The 20636-nt window shown below is 40.1% G+C and overlaps 1 protein-coding gene across 1 annotated transcript in view; it reads left to right on the top strand.

Annotated features, from left to right (window-relative positions):
- The window catches only part of SH2B2 (SH2B adaptor protein 2), a 173836-nt gene that overhangs the window by 85025 nt on the left and 68175 nt on the right, over positions 1–20636 (top strand). Inside the window, exon 2 of the mRNA XM_082244944.1 lies at positions 17785–18662. Within this exon, the coding sequence (XP_082101070.1) occupies positions 17811–18662 (852 nt within the window). The 5' untranslated portion in view covers positions 17785–17810. The remainder of the gene's footprint in view (positions 1–17784; positions 18663–20636) is intronic.

The raw sequence follows: 20636 nt of genomic DNA on the forward strand, positions 1-20636 counted from the left end.
AAACTTCCATCAAAAGATGGTATTGTAAAAAAAAAAATAAACACACATACTCACCTAGATGGCTGCAGCATTGATCTGATGCTGCAGCTGTCCCTCGCCAGCTCTACACATAGAACTAGGCTATCAAGAACCGCTGACCAATCAGTTCTCGAGTGGTGACTGTCAGTTGTGCCAAATGTGCCAAAAATGTGGGACAAAATGGAAGTGTATGGGAAACTGCAGGTGACCCACACGAAAACCTTGGGAACACTGTGCTTCACCCATGCTGTGTGCAAACCGCAGTGCGAAACAGCCTTTAATGCAAGACAGCTCTATCTCCCTGTTGGACGCATTGCATGCACAGTGCATCTAGCACAAACACAGATATGCATAAATGCGGCACCACAGAATAAGGCACTTTCACAGTAACATGCTGCCATTTGGCCGCAGTATGAGTACAGCACAGTGTGCCCGCAGTTTTCGTGTGGGTTACCTGCATGCTGCATCTTTGATGTGCTTTCAGAAAATGCACCATCTAATAGAGGTCTATGAAAAACTGGGTAACCCACACGACAACCACAAGTACATTTTGCTGCACCAGTGCTGTGGCTAAACCTCAGGCCCACTTCAGAGAGGCTGCATATGTGTGTACATTGATCGGCAAGGGGTTAACATGTTAAAGATTATGTAGCGCACACCTTTCAGGAGCTGCTAGTTTGGTAATCCCTGTGGAGTTATCCTGCGTTCACTGAATTGAGTGGTGTAATACCTCGACCACTCTGTACACAAAGAAACCACACCAGTTTAGAATGACCTTGAGTATATTGAAGGTGAGTCAACAAAGACAAGGTTATACAACTATTATCACAACCCTATAATAGTTTCCTTATATGCAATGCTGTCATGAAACGGCCTAAATATGGAGATTTTTCACTAAAGGTGAATAGGCCCAGATTCCACACGTTTATCACTTGACTTGTAACAGGATCACCAAAGTCCAAAGAGAGTAGCTACAGGAAAGTTAAAACTTCAGGGAGCTAAGCTACCTCTGAGAATCAGGGATGGTCCTGCTAAATCGAACTTGTCTGCAGGTCTGCAAATATCTTGTTTGATATTAAAAAAAAGGATCTTTACTAAATTAAATAGTGAAAGAAGTGCTAATAATTAGGACAAGAGGAGATTGTCCAATTGTCCTCTAACTATAATTTTTGTTTTCTTCTTTCTTTCTTTTTTTTTTTGCTAGCTTAGTTGGGGCCCTTATTTGATAGTGCAAATGTGGTAAATCTTGGTTAGGATTGTCAATCCTTCTAGAGGTGTTTGGAAGGTGATACTTTAGTTAGGAATCGGAAACACCGATAGATGAAGATAGTTTGAAAAAAAGGGAGGAGAGATGAGGAAGAATTATATTTCTTTTGAATATCTTAGGACGTGATATAGCAGTATCTGTTTCAGTAAATTGTGTGAAATGGGTTTGACAACCCTTTCTCACCAATCCTTGTTTGTTGGCCTTAATAACGGAGGGACCCTTTTTAGCTTAGTAGCGCGAACTCCAGGTAGACTGACCTAATGTAAGAGGTATAATGAGGGAAAACCAGGTCCATACTGAGATGTAGAGACTGCAAGTGACAATTGACAGAATTTACCATGACACACTGAGAAGTCACAATAATTGACTGGAGTCCTCGCCTTAAATGACTGATGGGCCTATACAGAAATATAATATCAAACTCTCTTCAAGAAATTACCACCAACCTTGTTGTTATGGTAGCCACTGGTGAGAATGACAACTCATGCTGGGATTGTTAACGACTGTTAAAGATGGCTGCCATCCACTCTCTGAGGTAATGGTGAACTCAGATGAAACTGACAGCTTTGTTGACTGTTAAAGATGGCTGCCGTCCTGTCTCTGAGGTAATGGTTACCGCGGCAGGACAGGAAAATACACCAGGCTCGGTACTCAGATCCCTGGGTCCTTCCTTTTCTCTCATCTGATGTAAAGTTTACCTCACTCCAAGCTATACAGAACCTCGAAAACAGCGCATGCCCGGTGCTCCTCTAGATGTGCCGGAGCCTAGAAAACAGCACATACCTGGTGCTCCTCTAGATGTGCCGGAGCCTAGAAAACAGCACATCCCCGGTTCTACTCTAGATATCCCAGAACCTAGAAAATAGCACATTCCTGGTGCTCCTCTAGATGTTCCGGAGCCTAGAAAACAGCACATCCCCAGTTCTACTCTAGATATCCCCGAACCTAGAAAATAGCACATTGCTGGTGCTCCTCTAGATGTTCCGGAGCCTAGAAAACAGCACATCCCCGGTTCTACTCTAGATATCCCGGAACCTAGAAAATAGCACATTCCTGGTGCTCCTCTAGATGTGCCGGAGCCTAGAAAACAGCACATCCCCAGTTCTACTCTAGATATCCCGGAACCTAGAAAATAGCACATTCCTGGTGCTCCTCTAGATGTTCCGGAGCCTAGAAAACAGCACATCCCCGGTTCTACTCTAGATATCCCAGAGCCTAGAAAACAGCACATCCCTGGTGCTTCTCTTGATGTGTTGGAGCCTATAAATAAACAGCACATCCCCAGTTCTACTCTAGATATCCCGGAACCTAGAAAATAGCACATTCCTGGTGCTCCTCTAGATGTTCCGGAGCCTAGAAAACAGCACATCCCCAGTTCTACTCTAGATATCCCAGAGCCTAGAAAACAGCACATCCCTGGTGCTTCTTTGGAGGGTTGGAGCCTATAAATAAACAGCACATACCCAGTTCTCCTGTAGATGTGACCAAGCCTAGCTATATTTATATGAGGTCAATAGTTAAGGTTTACATATATTTTTAACAAAATAAATAAATATTCCAATTTTTAACATTTTGCCCTTTGTTATGTGTAGAAAATGTGGAAATGTACTGCTTCTGTATTACAATTTTAATAGAGGGACACAATAATTAGATTTTCGCCAAAGGTATAATTATTTCCAAAAAAATAACCTATCAGGGGGCTTTTGTCCTTTCTGTGCTTATCAGGTGTTTCAACACTTCACTGGCTGTTTGTTTCAGCCCAGTGACCTATGAGGTAGCAAAGCAAAGATGAGGAGGACAGAAGTGTATTCTATATTTGTATTTATGACAATTTCCCCTTTGAGGTACTGTTAAGGTCTTCTTTGATAATAAAATATACAGTGGGTACGGAAAGTATTCAGACCCCCTTAAATTTTTCACTCTTTGTTATATTGCAGCCATTTGCTAAAATCATTTAGGTTCATTCTTCTTCCTCATGAATGCACACATAGCACCCCATACTGACAGAAAAACACAGAATTGTTGACATTGTTGCAGATTTATTAAAAAAGAAAATCTGAAATATCACATGGTCCTAAGTATTCAGACCCTTTGCTCAGTATTTAGTAAAAGCCCCCTTTTGATCTAATACAGCCAGGAGTCTTTTTGGGAAAGATGCAACAAGTCTTTCACACCTGGATTTAGGAATCCTCTGCCATTCCTCCGTGCAGATCCTCTCCAGTTCTGTCAGGTTGGATGGTAAACGTTGGTGGACAGCCATTTTAGGTCTCTCCAGAGATGCTCAATTGGGTTTAAGTCAGGGCTCTGGCTGGGCCATTCAAGAACAGTCACGGAGTTGTTGTAAAGCCACTCCTTCGTTATTTTAGCTGTGTGCCCAGTCTGAGGTCCAGAGCACTCTGGAGAAGGTTTTTGTCCAGGATATCCCTGTACTTGGCCGCATTCATCTTTCCCTCGATTGCAACCAGTTGTCCTGTCCCTGCAGCTGAAAAACACCCCCACAGCATGATGCTGCCACCACCATGCTTCACTGTTGGGACTGTATTGGACAGGTGATGAGCAGTGCCTGGTTTTCTCCACACATACCGCTTAGAATTAAGGCCAAAAAGTTCTATTTTGGTCTCATCAGACCAGAGAATCTTATTTCTCACCATCTTGGAGTCCTTTAGGTGTTTTTTTTAGCAAACTCCATGCGGGCTTTCATGTGTCTTACACTGAGGAGAGGCTTCCGTCAGGCCACTCTGCCATAAAGCCCCGACTGGTGGAGGGCTGCAGTGATGGTTGACTTTCTACAACTTTCTCCCATCTCCTGACTGCATCTCTGGAGCTCAGCCACAGTGATCTTTGGGTTCTTCTTTACCTCTCTCACCAAGGCTCTTCTCCCCCGATAGCTCAGTTTGGCCGGACGGCCAGCTCTAGGAAGGGTTCTGGTCGTCCCAAACGTCTTCCATTTGAGGATTATGGAGGCCACTGTGCTCTTAGGAACCTTAAGTGCAGCAGAAATCTTTTTGTAACCTTGGCCAGATCTGTGCCTTGCCACAATTCTGTCTCTGAGCTCTTCAGGCAGTTCCTTTGACCTCATGATTCTCATTTGCTCTGACATGCATTGTGATCTGGAAGGTCTTATATAGACAGGTGTGTGGCTTTCCTAATCAAGTCCAATCAGTATAATCAAACACAGCTGGACTCAAATGAAGGTGTAGAACCATCTCAAGGATGATCAGAAGAAATGGAAAGCACCTGAGTTAAATATATGAGTGTCACAGCAAAGGGTCTGAATACTTAGGACCATGTGATATTTCAGTTTTTCTTTTTTAATAAATCTGCAACAATGTCAACAATTCTGTGTTTTTCTGTCAGTATGGGGTGCTATGTGTACATTCATGAGGAAGAAGAATGAACCTAAATGATTTTAGCAAATGACTGCAATATAACAAAGAGTGAAAAATTTAAGGGGGTCTGAATACTTTCCGTACCCACTGTATCCTATTACATTGAAAGCTGTCTCTAGAAGAGGAATTAAAGCTGGCCATACACTGTTTGAATCTTCTCCGTCTCCTGATAAACTGGCCAAAATTAGCTTGGTTGACCCTCTCCTGCCTGACATTCTTTAATTTAAAAAAAATTGAAATGTATCAGCTGAACAGCAGCAGCATCCAATCAGATGCAGCTGGTGTATGGGTATTCTGCCAGTCATCGGTAATAGCTGTTAAAATACATGAGCCCAGCAGGGAGATTTACCTACCTATGCTGTTAGCATGGATGGAGTGATCTATTCCTGAGGGCTATTTGAAGCATGTGCAGCTAGCTCAACACCTTCCAGCCTATATCAGAATGACAGCCAGGTGCATGCTTTATTATAATGTACATATTATGTCCTGTCAGAAAGCGCTGCTCGTGTTGCCACACGGCAGCGCAGTGGCATGATCTGTCACTGCCTGTGTCCAAGGGACACAGCTGAGGACTGTTCAGTGTACTGGCTCGCTGTTGGTACCATGTGACCGCCGTAACCAATCACAGCAGGTACAATTGTACACAATGGTTGGCTTCCTCTCATGCCATCTATTGTGTACAATTGTGGTTTTAGCTGTGATTGGTCAATTTGATCACATTGTACAGACAGGGCCAATCACAGCCCATCTGTACGATGTGACTAGCTTTGACATATCAGAAGTAATCACAACAAAACAAACTGAATGAATCAGTTTCATTCAGTAAAATGCTTGCTTATAGCAATGTAATTCAGTGCTATAAGCAAAAAATATATATATATATATCTTGATCACTTCCCCAGAGTAGTGCAATGTTACTATGCATTATTTTGTGCTGGTCAAAAATCGTATAAAAAAAAAAAAAGGAAAAAAAATTATGAAAAAAAAATTATGAAATTTTTTCTTTTTCGTACTGTACTGTCACCATTCAGTGTCCCTGATCATGGCCACAGCAGTTATATAATGACAGTAGGTAAACAAAAAAATGGTGAAAACTTTTTTATTTTTATTTTACCAAAAATTATGACAAAAAATGACATCTTCAAAAAACCCACCATGCCTCTTACTAAATATCTTGGACTGTCTACTTTCTATAAAGGGGTCATTTGACAGTATTTGTACTGTCCTAACATTTTTGGGGCTCAAGAAATGATCAGTTTTTAGATAAATATATACCATAGTTTGTGCACTCTATAACTTTCCTACAGACTAAATAATAAATAGTGATTTGGGTTATTTTCACCAAAGAAATGTAGCAGAATACATTTTGGCCTACATTTATGAAGAGCAGGTATTTATTTGAACAATTATATAACAGAAAACAATGAAAAAAAAGTGTTTCTTAAGAGCCGGTTCACACTAGGGCAACCTGTGAGGCGACCTGGTCGCCTCACAGGTCGCCTCCCATAGGGAAGCTGCGAACCCGTTCTAATAGGAGCGACATAAGTCGCTCCGACCTAGAAAAAGGGTCCGGAGCTTCTTTGGGGCGACCCGGAGGCGACCGCCATAGACTTCAATGTTATGAAGTCAGTGGCGGCCGCTCCGAGGTAGCGGCGCGCTGCTCGCACCGCGATCTCGGAGGTCGCGGTGCGAGGTAGCGTCGCTGCAATGTGAACCGGTGCTTAAATTTCAGTCTTTTTTTGTTTATTTAGCATAAAATAAAAAAAATGAATAAAAAAGTGGTGATTAAATACCACCAAAAGAAAGCTTTATTTGTGTGAACAACATGATAAAAATGTAGTTTGGGTACAGTGTTTTATGACTGCGCAATTGTCATTTAAATTGTGACAGCACTAAAAGACAAAAATTGTCCTGGGCAGGAAGGGGGTAAAAGTGCCCATTATTGAAGGGCTTCTACTGTATACATTGGCACTATCCAAACAAATAAAAATAATGCTATAGAATGGTAGACTATCTGCACAAATGAATGAAATGTAATATTAAGTACAGTTTTAACAAAGTGATCTGTTTATTCCAATCATGAAAGCGATCTAAACATATTAGGTGGATATATTTATGGTACAATTTGTGCTCCATGGGGTGGATTGCGGCGAGGCATAATGTTTTCATAATGTCCAGGGTGTCCTGCACCCATTTTTTTAGAAGTTGAGCTGAACAGCTCCTGACAGTGTTTTCTGTGCCAACGCTCCAGGTCATCCTGCTGATATTTACAGCTATTAAAATTGAATGTGATTCAAATAGGTTGCCCGAAGCTGGCAGGAAAAGCCTTTTTTCTTATTATTGCTTCTGTTTAGCATATACCGTATACACTGAAGCAATTATTTTTCGAGCCAATTAACAAAATATTACAAGAAGGATGGAGCAGTGAACTGTGCTCCGCTCATTGTGAAAAGAACGTTGCTATGCATAGTGGAAGTAATGCGATTTTCTGCTGTTTATTTGTTTTAATGCAAAATTTTACTTGGATAAAGAACATCGCTTAGCATTGTTTGCATTCGCACTGACCATGGACATTATTTATATATAATGTTTTTGACAAAAACAAGACCACTTTATGTTAAAAACACTAGTTTTGGTGTTGTCATACTGAAATAGTCATGTATATGTGTAACTAGGCAAGTCAGAGCTAGAGCTATCCAATAAGCAGAAAGCATAATACTGATAGCAGAGCTGTCATTCTGACTCAGCGGGGGGTGTTAGACCTTTGCAGAGAGACTACTGCTTCCATAGGGAGAACAAGGTTCTTCCTCTACAGTATGCTGGTGGCAGGGGACAGGCTTTTCTGCTCAGGCTGTGGCTGTTTTCTAAAAAGAATTAACGGTAAGACTTTGCTTGCCGTTTATTCACATGGAACGTATTTTTCTGCTTTATTCTGAAAGTTCAATTTGGCTTTAAAGGAAAATTATGCAGACTGACATTGCTGAACTTCTTAAAATGCTAATTATCTGGGTTTCTATCTTATCCAGTGGCATCACTGCATTCTGGGTCCCTAATCCCCAAAATAAGTATGCAGCCATTGAAATCAGAATGAAGCCCAAAATCCTGATCATATTATTTATTGATTACAGAGTCTCTGTAAAGCGGCAAAAATAATTTTTCCGGCTATTGGGCCATATTACTACCTCTGGCGGCTTTAGAAAATTTGATAAAATTGTAATATTTGAAAATCTAATCTTAGAAAGCATGGAAACATTTTTTATTACAGTTGGGCTCTTTGACAAGATGATCTGTGAATTACACTAGCAGAAGAAAACAATCAATTTGCAATTGCTCTGCCTCACTTCCTAATGGCTGTTGGGAGAAGAGGGAGAGCATTGTTTGCAGTATTAGCTGACTCATAGACTTGCCTGCAGTAAAGTGGAAGCATTGCATACATTCATGATAAGAGTAATGTGTTGTGTAGCACTGTGACAGAGGAAGCATTGCCTATATATGTAATAAGAGTAATGTGTTATGTAGCACTGCGAAGCAGGAAGCATTGCCTACATATGTAATAAGAGTAATGTGTTATGTAGCACTGTGACAGAGGAAGCATTGGCTATATATGTAATAAGAGTAATGTGTTATGTAGCACTGTGAAGCAGGAAGCATTGCCTACATATGTAATAAGAGTAATGTGCTATGTAGCCCTGCGAAGCAGGAAGCATTGCCTACATATGTAATAAGAGTAATGTGCTATGTAGCACTGCGAAGCAGGGAGCATTGCCTACATATGTAATAAGAGTAATGTGTTATGTAGCACTGTGACACAGGAAGCATTGCCTACATATGTAATAAGAGTAATGTGTTATGTGGCACTGCCAAGCAGGAAGCATTGCCTGCATATGTAATAAGAGTAATGTGTTATGTGGCACTGCAAAACAGGAAGCATTGCCTGCATATGTAATAAGAGTAATGTGTTATGTGGCACTGCGAAGCAGGAAGCATTGCCTGCATATATAATAAGAGTAATGTGTTATGTAGTACTGCGAAGCAGAAAGCATTGCCTGCATATGTAATAAGAGTAATGTGTTATGTGGCACTGCGAAGCAGAAAGCATTGCCTGCATATGTAATAAGAGTAATGTGTTATGTGGCACTGCGAAGCAGAAAGCATTGCCTGCATATGTAATAAGAGTAATGTGTTATGTGGCACTGCGAAGCAGAAAGCATTGCCTGCATATGTAATAAGAGTAATGTGTTATGTGGCACTGCGAAGCAGGAAGCATTGCCTGCATATATAATAAGAGTAATGTGTTATGTAGTACTGCGAAGCAGAAAGCATTGCCTGCATATGTAATAGGAGTAATGTGTTATGTGGCACTGCGAAGCAGAAAGCATTGCCTACATATGTAATAAGAGTAATGTGTTTTGTAGCCCTCTAGAGCAGGAAGCATTGGCTACCTATGTAATAAGAGTAATGTAATATGTGGCTCTGCGAAACAGGAAGCATTGCCTACATATGTAATAAGAGCCGGTCCACACTAGCGGGACTTGTCAGCCTGACAAGTCGCGCTCCCTCGCGCTCCATTGACTGCTACAGGACCCGTTCTAATAGGAGCGACACAAGATGCTCCGACTTAGAAAAAGGGTTCTGTACTACTTCGGGGCGACCTCGGAGCGACTTGCATAGACTTCCATTTTGTGAAGTCCCTGTAAGTCGCTCCGAAGTCGTGGTGCATGGGAATGCACAAGTCGCCCCCGAAGTAGTAAGGAGTCGTGTCGCCTTAGTGTGAACCGACTCTAAGAGTAATGTGTTATGTAGCACTTCAAAGCAGGAGCATTGCATGCATATATAATAGGAGTAGCACTGTGAAGTAGGAAGCATTGCCTACTTAAGTGAATATGACTGCACCCATGTACAGTACATAACATAAATACATCCTATACCTATACACAGAGATGAGGTTTTTAGACATTGGAGTGTGTGTGGAGATGAAACCTCTGATTTCATTTTGAATAGAGTAGGCATGGGTTAGAACCCCTGTCAGTTGTACTGTGTCCTTCGGGGAAAGTTCACTTTCTCTCTTAGAGACTCAACAACAAGTGAGAGAGAATCTGTACATAGTGAAGGCAATTCCCTATTCAGACAGTTGTCATTGGAACAGGTGTCCCGATTGGAAGATTTCCCCTGACCTATGATTCTGTTGACAGTGGTCACCAGAATAAATTGGGTGAATCTACGGAGTGGGGACACTGCAATAAATCCTTATAGAAATTCTAACCCTTCCTTACTCTATTCAAAACTAACAAAGATACACTTCAATACATACTGAAAAGATTGTGTTTACACCCAACTGATTTCTGTCACATAGATATCTAAGAAAAAAATGTTAAAAAGTCGTTCTATACATTCCTTTTAACACAAGTAGACAGCTAACATTTTATCATGTAACGACAATCTGTATGAAAGACATTTCTTAGCTTGCTGAATGTCTGTTTGCTAAACTGAAGACACCGACATTTGCTGCACAAACATCTCATAAAGAGAAAGGAGATGTTGTTTGGAATGTGATGAAAAGCAACTGATAAAAATCGTATGTGGCTATAAATAAAGCAATTATTTCAAGCAATTTTCCAGATTTGAAGCATTGCTTATGATAAGTGCAGTTTCTGCTTTTCTAGGAGGCTAAATAAAATGCTATAAAGTATGAAGCAGAGGAAAGTATCAAAGTCCCACAAATGTTTGAGGATGAGTAGATATCTCCCAACCATCATTCTCATACAGATTTGTACTGTCTGTGGCCACCACACTTGCCCATAACCAGACAGATGGTGAATGTACATGATGCCTACTAAAGCCCCGTACACACGTACCGATCGTCGGCCGAACGATCGGCCGTCTTTTGTCCAGGGCTGTCGGTGTCTGTTGCAAAGTGCAAAAGACTGCACAAGAATTTTGTCCGCCGACTACAGCCGACTGCAGAAGTGATGTCATGTAATGGTTAACTTTCCCTGTGTTTTTTCTTTTCTGAGCATGCCCAGTCTTGCAAATCTGCTGTCTGTCGGCCGAATTCTGTACTGACTGGCAAACAATCGGCCGTTCTGGTGTCGGCATACAAAAATTTTCATGCTTGCAAGACAGATTCTTTTTGGCCGAAAGTGCGCTGTCGGCTGTCGGAAGCATCATACTAACAAGCCGAAAATCGGCCGATCATTCGGCGGCCGAACATTTTCGGCCGACAATCGGTACGTGTGTTTTCGGCTTGTTAGTATGATGCTGCCGACAGCGCACTTTCGGCCGAAAAGAATCTGTCTTGCAAGCATGAAAATTTTTGTATGCCGACACCAGAATGGCCGATTGTTCGCCAGTCAGTACAGAATTCGTCCGACAGACAGCAGATTTGCAAGACTGGGCATGCTCAGAAAAGAAAAAACACAGGGAAAGTTAACCATTACATGACATCACTTCTGCAGTCGGCTGTAGTCGGCGGACAAAATTCTTGTGCAGTCTTTTGCACTTTTCAACAGACACCGACAGCACTGGACAAAAGAAGGCCGATCGTTCGGCTGACGATCGGTACGTGTGTACGGGGCTTAAGAAATAGCCATACAGCCACTCCACACCTCAGTATTTAAGGGCACTGAAAGATTCATGACTGCTACAATAATTTACCCGCAGAAGTCAGATACATAGGACTGGCAGTTCACTGTTTTAACCCATCACAGCGAGCTCTCAGTAAATAGAGAATAAAAATTACAATTCCAGCCAGTTGGAAAAGTAGAAATGATCATGGTATTCAAGCAAAAGATGTTTTAAGTGTATCTAAAACCAATAATTAAAATTAATTTATTACAGCTTACCATTTCGTAGATGTGGTGGCTGCATTTGCTTTTTTTCTTTATAAGTGAAAAAAGTGTATATACCGCGCTAACCATAAAAAAGAAAGCTGCTAGCACTACCAACTGACAAAATTGATTGGTAAAAAAAACAAATAAAAAAAGTGCAGCGCTAATGTGAAATTAACAAGATTAAATGTTTATATATATGGTGAAAGGGCCTTGAAAAGACTCATCCATAAGAAATTCCTAAAGAAAAAAAGTGGAAACAGTCCCACAAAGTGCCAGTGCCAGAATGCACAGCTGAGCCAGTCCAACAGACACAATAATCTGTGTTAAACAGACCCAGGTGAGTCTAATTAACTTCGATATCCTGTGTGAAGACAAAAATTATATATATATATATATATATATATATATATATATATATATATATATATATAAAAAAAAGTCCAAGCAAATCTGTGATAAATTGAAGAAAATACGAATATCTTGATTTTCGTTATGGTGGTAGATAAGTGCGTTTACCAGAGCGAATGGACTTACAATACCCTACAGTATGCAAGTCAATTGAGCCAAAAAATGGATGTAGAAATAACTTTGAAGAGGGTATCCTCAGGCCTTATATCCTGGATGTGCAATATTCCAGAGACGAAAGATAAGGAATCCCTCATCCAGACCAGGTTGTTGTATACAGGAAAAGAAAAAATATAATAGTGTGATACCGCCAACAACGTTGTGTCACATACATATAGTCGTGAATCCCTCAGACACCAGGTAAAAGTGTAGAGACCATTCACAAAAAATGAATTAACCCAGGTGAAGTGCAATAATTAGAACAAGCCGTCACCAGATGTGAAAATATATGCAATTACCAGAGTTGATAGATGACATGAGGATGTAATAGCCAAACAGAAATATTTGTCCAGAGGAGATGTTGCACCCTCCAACAAATCTTTACGCCTTAGAATCCCAACACTATCACCGTGGGAAAGATACCTTGTATATATGCTTACCAGATAGTATGAGCCTATACTACTATATAGCAAATAGGCTAGATAGTTTTTAGATACCATCCACATGTAACTGATTGTAGATCCGTGAAAAGGAAAAATCAACCCGATAAGTGGTATTCCATCACCAAGATAAGATAAATGCTAAATACTCTTACCAACAGAAATAGACCTGTGTTACCATACAGCAGACAGGTCAATCAGACATAGCAGGTAAAAACAATGATTCCTTTGAGTAGCTGTTCTTATGGGGTAGAGAATCTCACAGGTAAAATTGGATATGGAATGATGAACTCCGCATTCAATGCCCATATAAGTAAGCCAAATAGAGGTACATAGTGTAAAACTGCTTTGATAAGTTTTATTTATAAAAAGACATGTACTTACAGACATCCATAAGCAAACAGCATAAAAGATCAAAACAGGCCAATACTGACGTGTTTCGTTTCATAAAACATTCTCAAAGGATGTAGCCTTTTTTTTTCTTTACCTGGCCACCCATCATGTCTTAGGGTGGATATAATCACTCACACAACTGTATGTATAGAGGAATCATGGTTGTCACCCTAGCCTGCTCTCCTGTCTCCTGTTGGGATTGCAAGCACATCTTCTTTTCATCTCCATTACATAGGAACATGGGGAAATTTGTAGTTTACAGAAGATAGCTTGAAATGAAGAGAACATTGATTATGATTTCCGTTAAAATGAACTTTACCTATAGCAGCTTGATAAAAAAAATGTTCTTTAGCAAGGAACATGCATTCCACCTTAATAATTATGCTACCAAAATATATGTGTGCTGTAAATTGCCTCCAGCATTGCTCCTGTTTCTTCTTGCTGGAGGCTACCAATTTGCTGAATCCTAGAGCCCCTGAACAGCAGTAAATCATAAAGCGGATTAGCTGGTTTAAAAATACAGGTACATTCCTGGAATGTGTCAAAAAATAGCCTTTGGGGTCAGGGCTACTTACAGCGCTTGCTAGTAATTAATGTGCTATGTGCAATTGGTGGAGTTAAATAACTGTGTAGATAATTTATATCACAACTAAAATCAATAAATAAATATAAATGTGCAAATGAGCAAATATAGTACAATAGAATTGTTAATTAATAACTATATAAAAAAAATTCCTGGAATGTTGGGAAATGCAAACTGTCTCGTTTGATTGTGTTCGAAACCAAACGATCAGCTGGTGTCAAACCATCAATCAGCTGGTGTCATAAGTGGTCACATGTGCAGCACCATGACAGTTGCAGATCAAACAGATGCAGATTCCTTGGATGTAAAGGAATGGAGAGTTTAATTCCGCTTTAAGGCTCAGTTCACACTGGGGTGACTTGTCAGGCGACCACAAGTCGTGCTCCATTCAGTGCAATGGAACCGTTCTAATCGGAGCGACTCAAGTGCTAGCAAGGGCAACCATTTTGCTGAAAATGTAGCCTGAAAGCCTTGCAAGATAAAAGTAAACCAAGGACTGGTAAGCTTGTACATTCTTTACTGAGAAAAAAAATATATATACAGTATCTTTAGAAAAGGACAGCTAATCTACAATATATTAGGTGTTCACATCTAGGCGTTACTTTTTTTACAGGTGTTATTTTTGGGCATTTTACAAGCATTTTTTGCAACATTTTTGTGCAGCCATTTTTAGGTTGACAGGTGACCAATGTAATCTGACAAAAAAGAAGCTCATGTACTTTTTTGAGCGACGGGTATTTTGCTTAAAGCCACAGAATGCTCACATGTGAATAGGGGACATTTAAGTTAATGGGATTTGTCTTGATGGGCATTTTTAAAGCTGAGGCTTAGAGCAGAAAATTGGCCAAAAACGCCTAGAGGTGAACGGAGCCTTACATTTTTTTCCTTTGGTTTAGATACAGTTCAGAAGAAGACATATGGGACCATCCTGACAGGGTGATGGAAAATTCCAGAAAACAGGCATAGATTACCTACACAATTGCCATACTCGAAGCACTTTAAAGGATTTATAATAAGTAAATATCATGAGTTAGATAAAGTTTCCAGAGTGTATATTAGGGCTGAAGTTTACAGATTTTTTGTTTAAATCAGTACCAAGGACAGTACTTACAGTAATGGAGAATGCCCCCTGTGCTGGAGGCTGCTGTATTAAGTTAAAATCTTCTGACCTCTGCCACCCCCCACCCCCTGGATACCGCCGTAGCCGTAACCTTAGTCTTTTTTCTTCAGTTTGCTTTGATATAGCTTTGATTTTCTTGTAGGTTTACTTAAAAAGGTTAGCGAACAAGAACAGCAAATGTTTTTGTACTGTATAAGATACATACAAGTACCGTTGGGAAGATTTAGCACCAATGCTATGTGGCTCAGGTATCATCTCTGGACTGATGGATTACTATGTACTTCTTTCCGCATAGCAAATGGATGTTACAAATGTTATTTAGCCCATACTGCTAATTTGGTGATCAGGAACAATATAGCGTGCTTGTATCCTTGACCAAAAGTGTATGGTTTGTATGAAATGTATAAAATACATACAGCTGTAAAATGATTTCAGCTGGGGCAGATACACTGTATGAGTACTTATTTACAATCTTTTTCTCCTAAGAAGGTATCAGCTTCTTAAAGCGGTTGTATACTCATGGAATGGCAGGAAGGATGCTATGCTCTAAACACTATTATATCTATCATATCACTATAAAAAAATAAACAAAAAGGCACATCAGACACTTGGGTTGGCAAAATAAGGCCGCGGCCGTTTATTACTTTAAGCAACAATAAATAAACATATCAAAGTAATTAACATCTCAAACAACCCAGTCATCACAACTTGGGTTGTACCAACCACATAACATATTTACAAATTTTTATCCATAAATTAATACAGAAAATTACATCGCCCCCCTCAACAATATAGAGGTGACCTTACCACATAATAATTTGGCCGCAACAAACAAAGGGAGGGAGGGGGAAAATGGGATCAGAGGATTTTCAAAAGGATTGAGCCTTTCAGTCTTGGTCAGCTGCTTAAATAGCCCCAAAAGCTGACACGAGCTTTTGGAGCGTGAAAAATGAGCGGGAAGGACTCCCATTCGTATTTAAAAATAGAGGTAAGTAGGGATGCACCAAAAAGGAAAATTCTGGGCCGAAACCGAAAATGCAGGATGCCCTTGGCCGAAAACCAAAACCGAAAATTACTTTTTTCCCCTCAAATGATTTTAAAATAGATAGAACAGGGGCATACCCCAAAAACAGGCAGGGAGGTACAAATGTCGCTGCCACCCTGTCATAGTATATGTACTGTGTCGGGTTGGCAAGTGGTTAATTTAATTACCAATGGTATTTGTATTATGCAGCATGAGGGGGTTAATGTATTGCCACTGCTGGTCACTGATGCATTAGTGACCGATCAGTGGCAGTTAATTAACCCCTTTGTGCTGCATTAGTGCAACCAGTATCAGTGTTAACACTGGTTGCACTGATACTGGTTGCACTAATGCAGCACAATCATTAATATCGGCATCTTTAACCCATTTTTGGCCGAAATGGAATAAGCCCATTTTCGGCCGAAAATTTTGGTTGCCGAAATTTCGGTGCACCACTAGAGGTAAGCCTAAACTACCTAGATACCTGGCTAAAACTGCCTAGCTACTAAAAAAGTGGGAATTTGAGGCGGGAAAAGGTGCTGACTTGTCTTAGGAGTCAAAAGTTCAAGTAACCTTTTGGTTTAGAATATCTATGATAAAAAACCATACCCTAATATCAATGAATTGATTATTAATTAGTTTAATTAACCCCTTCCGCCATCCCATAAGAAAAGGGGGGGACTACACGCCTCCCCTTTTTCCAAATTCTGATCACTTTTCTCTAAATGAATAATAGCAGGCTTTGTTATTTATTGTAAATTTTTATTCTCCTCTTACCGGCTTCCTTTCTGAGTAATCATTGTTTTTCTTTTAAATGACATCACCCGCGCATGCGCCGTTAGCCCTAATTTTCTGGCAAGCTTCTGCTGCCAGAAAAATGCTGGGTCTGTGACCCTACTGTGGTCGTCAGCCTCGAAATCCCACGAGACTCTGGAGTAAGGCAGCAACAGGATTGGCTCCTATTCCCTGTATAAGGTTTCCTTAGTAACTGGGAACGAAAACGAGGCTTGTATACGGCGAATAGTGCGCATGCACAGGATTATGGCCAGGGAAACATACTAAGGGTGGAAAAAAGGTACTGCACAAATGGGGAAGACCTCAGTTGTGATGGCGGCGGCTAGGAGCAAGCAGGGGGGTTTCACAATCTCTTTATTTGTAAAAGTAAGAACGATTTTGATGCATACTATTAGTGGCTTTTTAATTGAAAACAAGTAGTTTCATTGATACAATGCTTAAATGTGGTATGAATGTCAGAGTTTACTACTGCTTTAAGATATAAGTTTAATGAAAACTTACCATAACTTGACCTTACTTCATTTTACTAATGAATTATTATATAATTTATATAACATTTTGCTTTAAAGGGAACCCGTACTAAGAGAAAATCATAGTTGGTAAATGATGCTATCCTGAAAACCTGACTTTAGGATTTAAGCTAACTATACACTTTTTTGTATGCAATAGTGCTGCGCTATAAATATAAATCAAATGACAATAACTACTGTATGTCCAAAAATACCAGACAATATGTATAATCAGATAATAGCACAACTGCATGCTTGGACAAATAAGGAATAATACTGCAAATCCCAAACAAATAAAGTCCATTAATAATAGCCCCACTGTGTAAAGTAGCTGAGGTGTCCAAAAAAGTCAAAAAGAGGTGATGTCAAAATTTTCTATGCAAAGCCACCACCAGAAGACCCCCAAGGGTGTATGCTCACCTAAACCGTCAGGCCCCAATATTTGGGGCAATAGAAGCCTTATATTGCATAAGATGGTAAATCAATAGCTGCGGGTAGATGCCTCAATGTATTTAAAAATCGGCATGACAACAATCAAAGCTTTGCTCAAAAAGAGGAAAACAGCCTCGTAAGGCGGACCATATTAAAACATGACTTTATTTAAAGCATTTATCCACTTGTCTTCTGGGAGTGTTTAATTATTTTCTTTGCTGGCCCAGCTCCTTCCCCTCACCTTCCTTCATAGCCCCTTATGAAGCTGCCGGTTGAAATAAATGGTTCGGTGACACAGTCTCTTTAAAGGCCTTGAACTGCAGCAAGCATGCAGATCAGCAAATCCCAGTATGTTTTGTATATACATTTTTAAAGTTACAATGATTGTGCCTTAAAATGTTTTTTTTTTTTTCATTTCAGATTTCTGAGAGTGAAATGGAACAGCCATGAATGGTGATGCACTTAATCAAGACTCTTCCTCCCAGCTTCCCGACTGGAAGGAGTTCTGTGAGCTCCATGCACAAGCCGCTGCAGTGGATTTTGCCCAGAAATTCTGCCAGTTTTTGAGAGAAAACCCTCATTATAATGTCCCAGGAGCAGAGACATCCTTCTCTCACCATTTTGCTGCCAACTTTTTAGATTTCTTTAGTTTTGAGGTGAGCAGGGTATATGTATCAGATTCTCCAACAAAATATAATATTGTTCCCTTTGTTGGACTACAAAATTGCCAGGTGCCTTTAGCAAGGGATTTTGTCCCCAGGAAAGAAGAGACCTCCACCGAATCTTTAGACAGCATGGACAATCCTGTCACAAACAAATACTTAAGCCGGACTCAGGCCCGAGTCCATAAGGTCTCCTCCTATGGCCATTCACGAAGCTCTGAGGATGTTTCAGTCCATGGGAGCTCCAAGCCGAAATTTAAGAAGGGGTTCTCACTGAGAAACATGAGCTTGTGTGTGGTAGATGGCATGAAGGAAATGTGGCACAGGAAGTCTTCTCCAGAGCCAAGTCTGGATAATGTGCAGATTAAACGGTCTGAACGTGAACATTGCACACCGGGTAACAAGGAACAAGTGGAGACACGTGAAAAATGGACTCACAAGTTACGGCTGTCTAAAATGCAGGCAGCTAAAATCGATGTTGTAGACATTCAAAGGGAAGGAACTCTCAGGTACATGGTAGCGGATGACACAAACTGTGTTGGTAGCTCTCAGTGGCAAAAATGTCGTTTGCTTTTGAGAAAAGCTGTGAAAATGGAGGGAGAAAGATTTCTACTTGAATTTTATGTGCCTCCAAAGGTAAGATATCTTTTTTTATTCTTACTTTATTACTTATTATAACAATGTTCTGTGTCATACTTAAATACTTACTCTAAAAAAGAATCCTCTATTGGTGGGACTCTACTGCAAAATATATTTTAAAAAAATGCCAAAAGCAACAGCCTATGAGCAGTGGAAGTACTGGACTGCTGTAAATGTATTTTTGGTTTGAACCTGCATGTTAAATGGGAATACACTTTAAACAAATTGCAAAATCAGTACACCTATTGTAAAAGACCCCCCATCCCCTTCTACTGTATAAATCCCGATCTACAATAAATTCTCTTGCAGCACTGCAACACCACCCTTGAGAAAATAGGTAATTGTACTTGTGTAAAATGTATTCAGCCATGTTTATCTAGTGCATCATATCTGAAAAGATGGGTAGGCAAAGGCCATTGTAAAGAAAAGCAATTTCCTTGAGGTTGAAAGATCAGAGCAATGACACATAGATTAATAATTATTAACAAGTAGTTAAAGAGGACCTAAAGAGAGGGTGCAGAAAGCATACCGGTAGCTACATAAAATAAATGAAGCAAAACCAGAGACATCCTTGCACTGCTAATCTTCTGGTTCAGCTTTCTCTCCAGCAAGGAGAACAGTGAGCAGCACTGTAGTGACATTACCAAATCTCACTTGAAATCCTGTAAGACTAGCAGTCACTGGCAGAAGTGCCTTAGATGACCTCACACTGCAGATATCCACTTATGAGGCTGAAGGCACAGGAAATGCATTTTGGTGTACTGCGTAGGCAAAATTTACATTTCTAGATGCCCCCTAAAACATAGCATTTTCGAGTTCCTAGCCATTTTAATAAATATCATGGTTGATAAAAAGTTACTATGTTTTTAAAACACTGGGCCCAGTTATAAATGTCCTTGGACTTTAATATTAAAGTTGAACTAAAATTTGTTAAAAATAGCAGCCATATAATTAGAGCAGACCTTCACAATGAAAAATAACAAGAATGATGTGCCTCTGTCCTGGTGCCTCCTAGGATTTGCAAGGTATATATCCCAGGAGGCCACACCTTCTATACAGTAGACGGAAGAGGTGGGCAGGCTTGGCTGTATGTCCAATTTTAGCCAATATATGTAAAAATATACCATGTCTAAAAATCTTCACTTCAGAAGATATCTCTAAACTTACTCTTTGAAAAGTCTAATAACCTCTTGGAGCATGTATATATTGAAGCCTTTCAATACATCTTCATATTAGGAAAAAATTCACCGCTCCAAGGTGATTACTCACTTACTGCCTTGTTGTCCCATTGCTGTGTGAAGGTGCTTAGCTCCTTTCCTGCACATAGGAACACAAAGCACCAATTTTGAATGCTGCACTTTTCTTCAGGTTTATTGTAGACAAATGTTTTCTACGTTGTAGACAAAAGTGCATATTCATACCTCAGATAGGTACGAATAAGCCCATGTACAGAGCGAAATGCATTACCAGTTGCTCTGTTCCCCACCATGGGATGTTTTAATCTATTTGTCTACAGTAAAGCTGAAGAAGAGTGCAGCATTTCAAATTTGTTTCAAATTTCAAATTAACAAGCCGAAAATTGGCCGATCGGACGTTGGCCGAAAATTCACAACCAACTATCGATGCGTGTGTTCGAGGCATAACAGGTCTCTTCCGTCAATCCGTGAGTGGACAGTGAAAAGAGAAGCAGCAGGCTGATGAGCTCAGCTCTCTGATCTCACATATTGTCAAGATTCAAGTGTATAGAGTGTTTCCATGTACAAAAATACATGTAATAATCTATTAATGAATGCAGAGCTGCAATTATTTTGGTCTTTTATATCTGCCTAGAGTTTTGTTTTAGGTTAAAAAAGGCTTGAGCATTTACTGTGTACTGTTGTCCCCCACAATGCACAGCTCAGCAGAGATTGATTGAGAATTATAGAAAGTGTAATACAGCATTATCAGATACTATCTGCTTACCAGTAGGAA

Source organism: Pelophylax lessonae (genome assembly GCF_965119305.1).
Source record: "Pelophylax lessonae genome assembly, chromosome: 2".
Classification (NCBI taxonomy): Eukaryota; Metazoa; Chordata; class Amphibia; order Anura; family Ranidae; genus Pelophylax; species Pelophylax lessonae.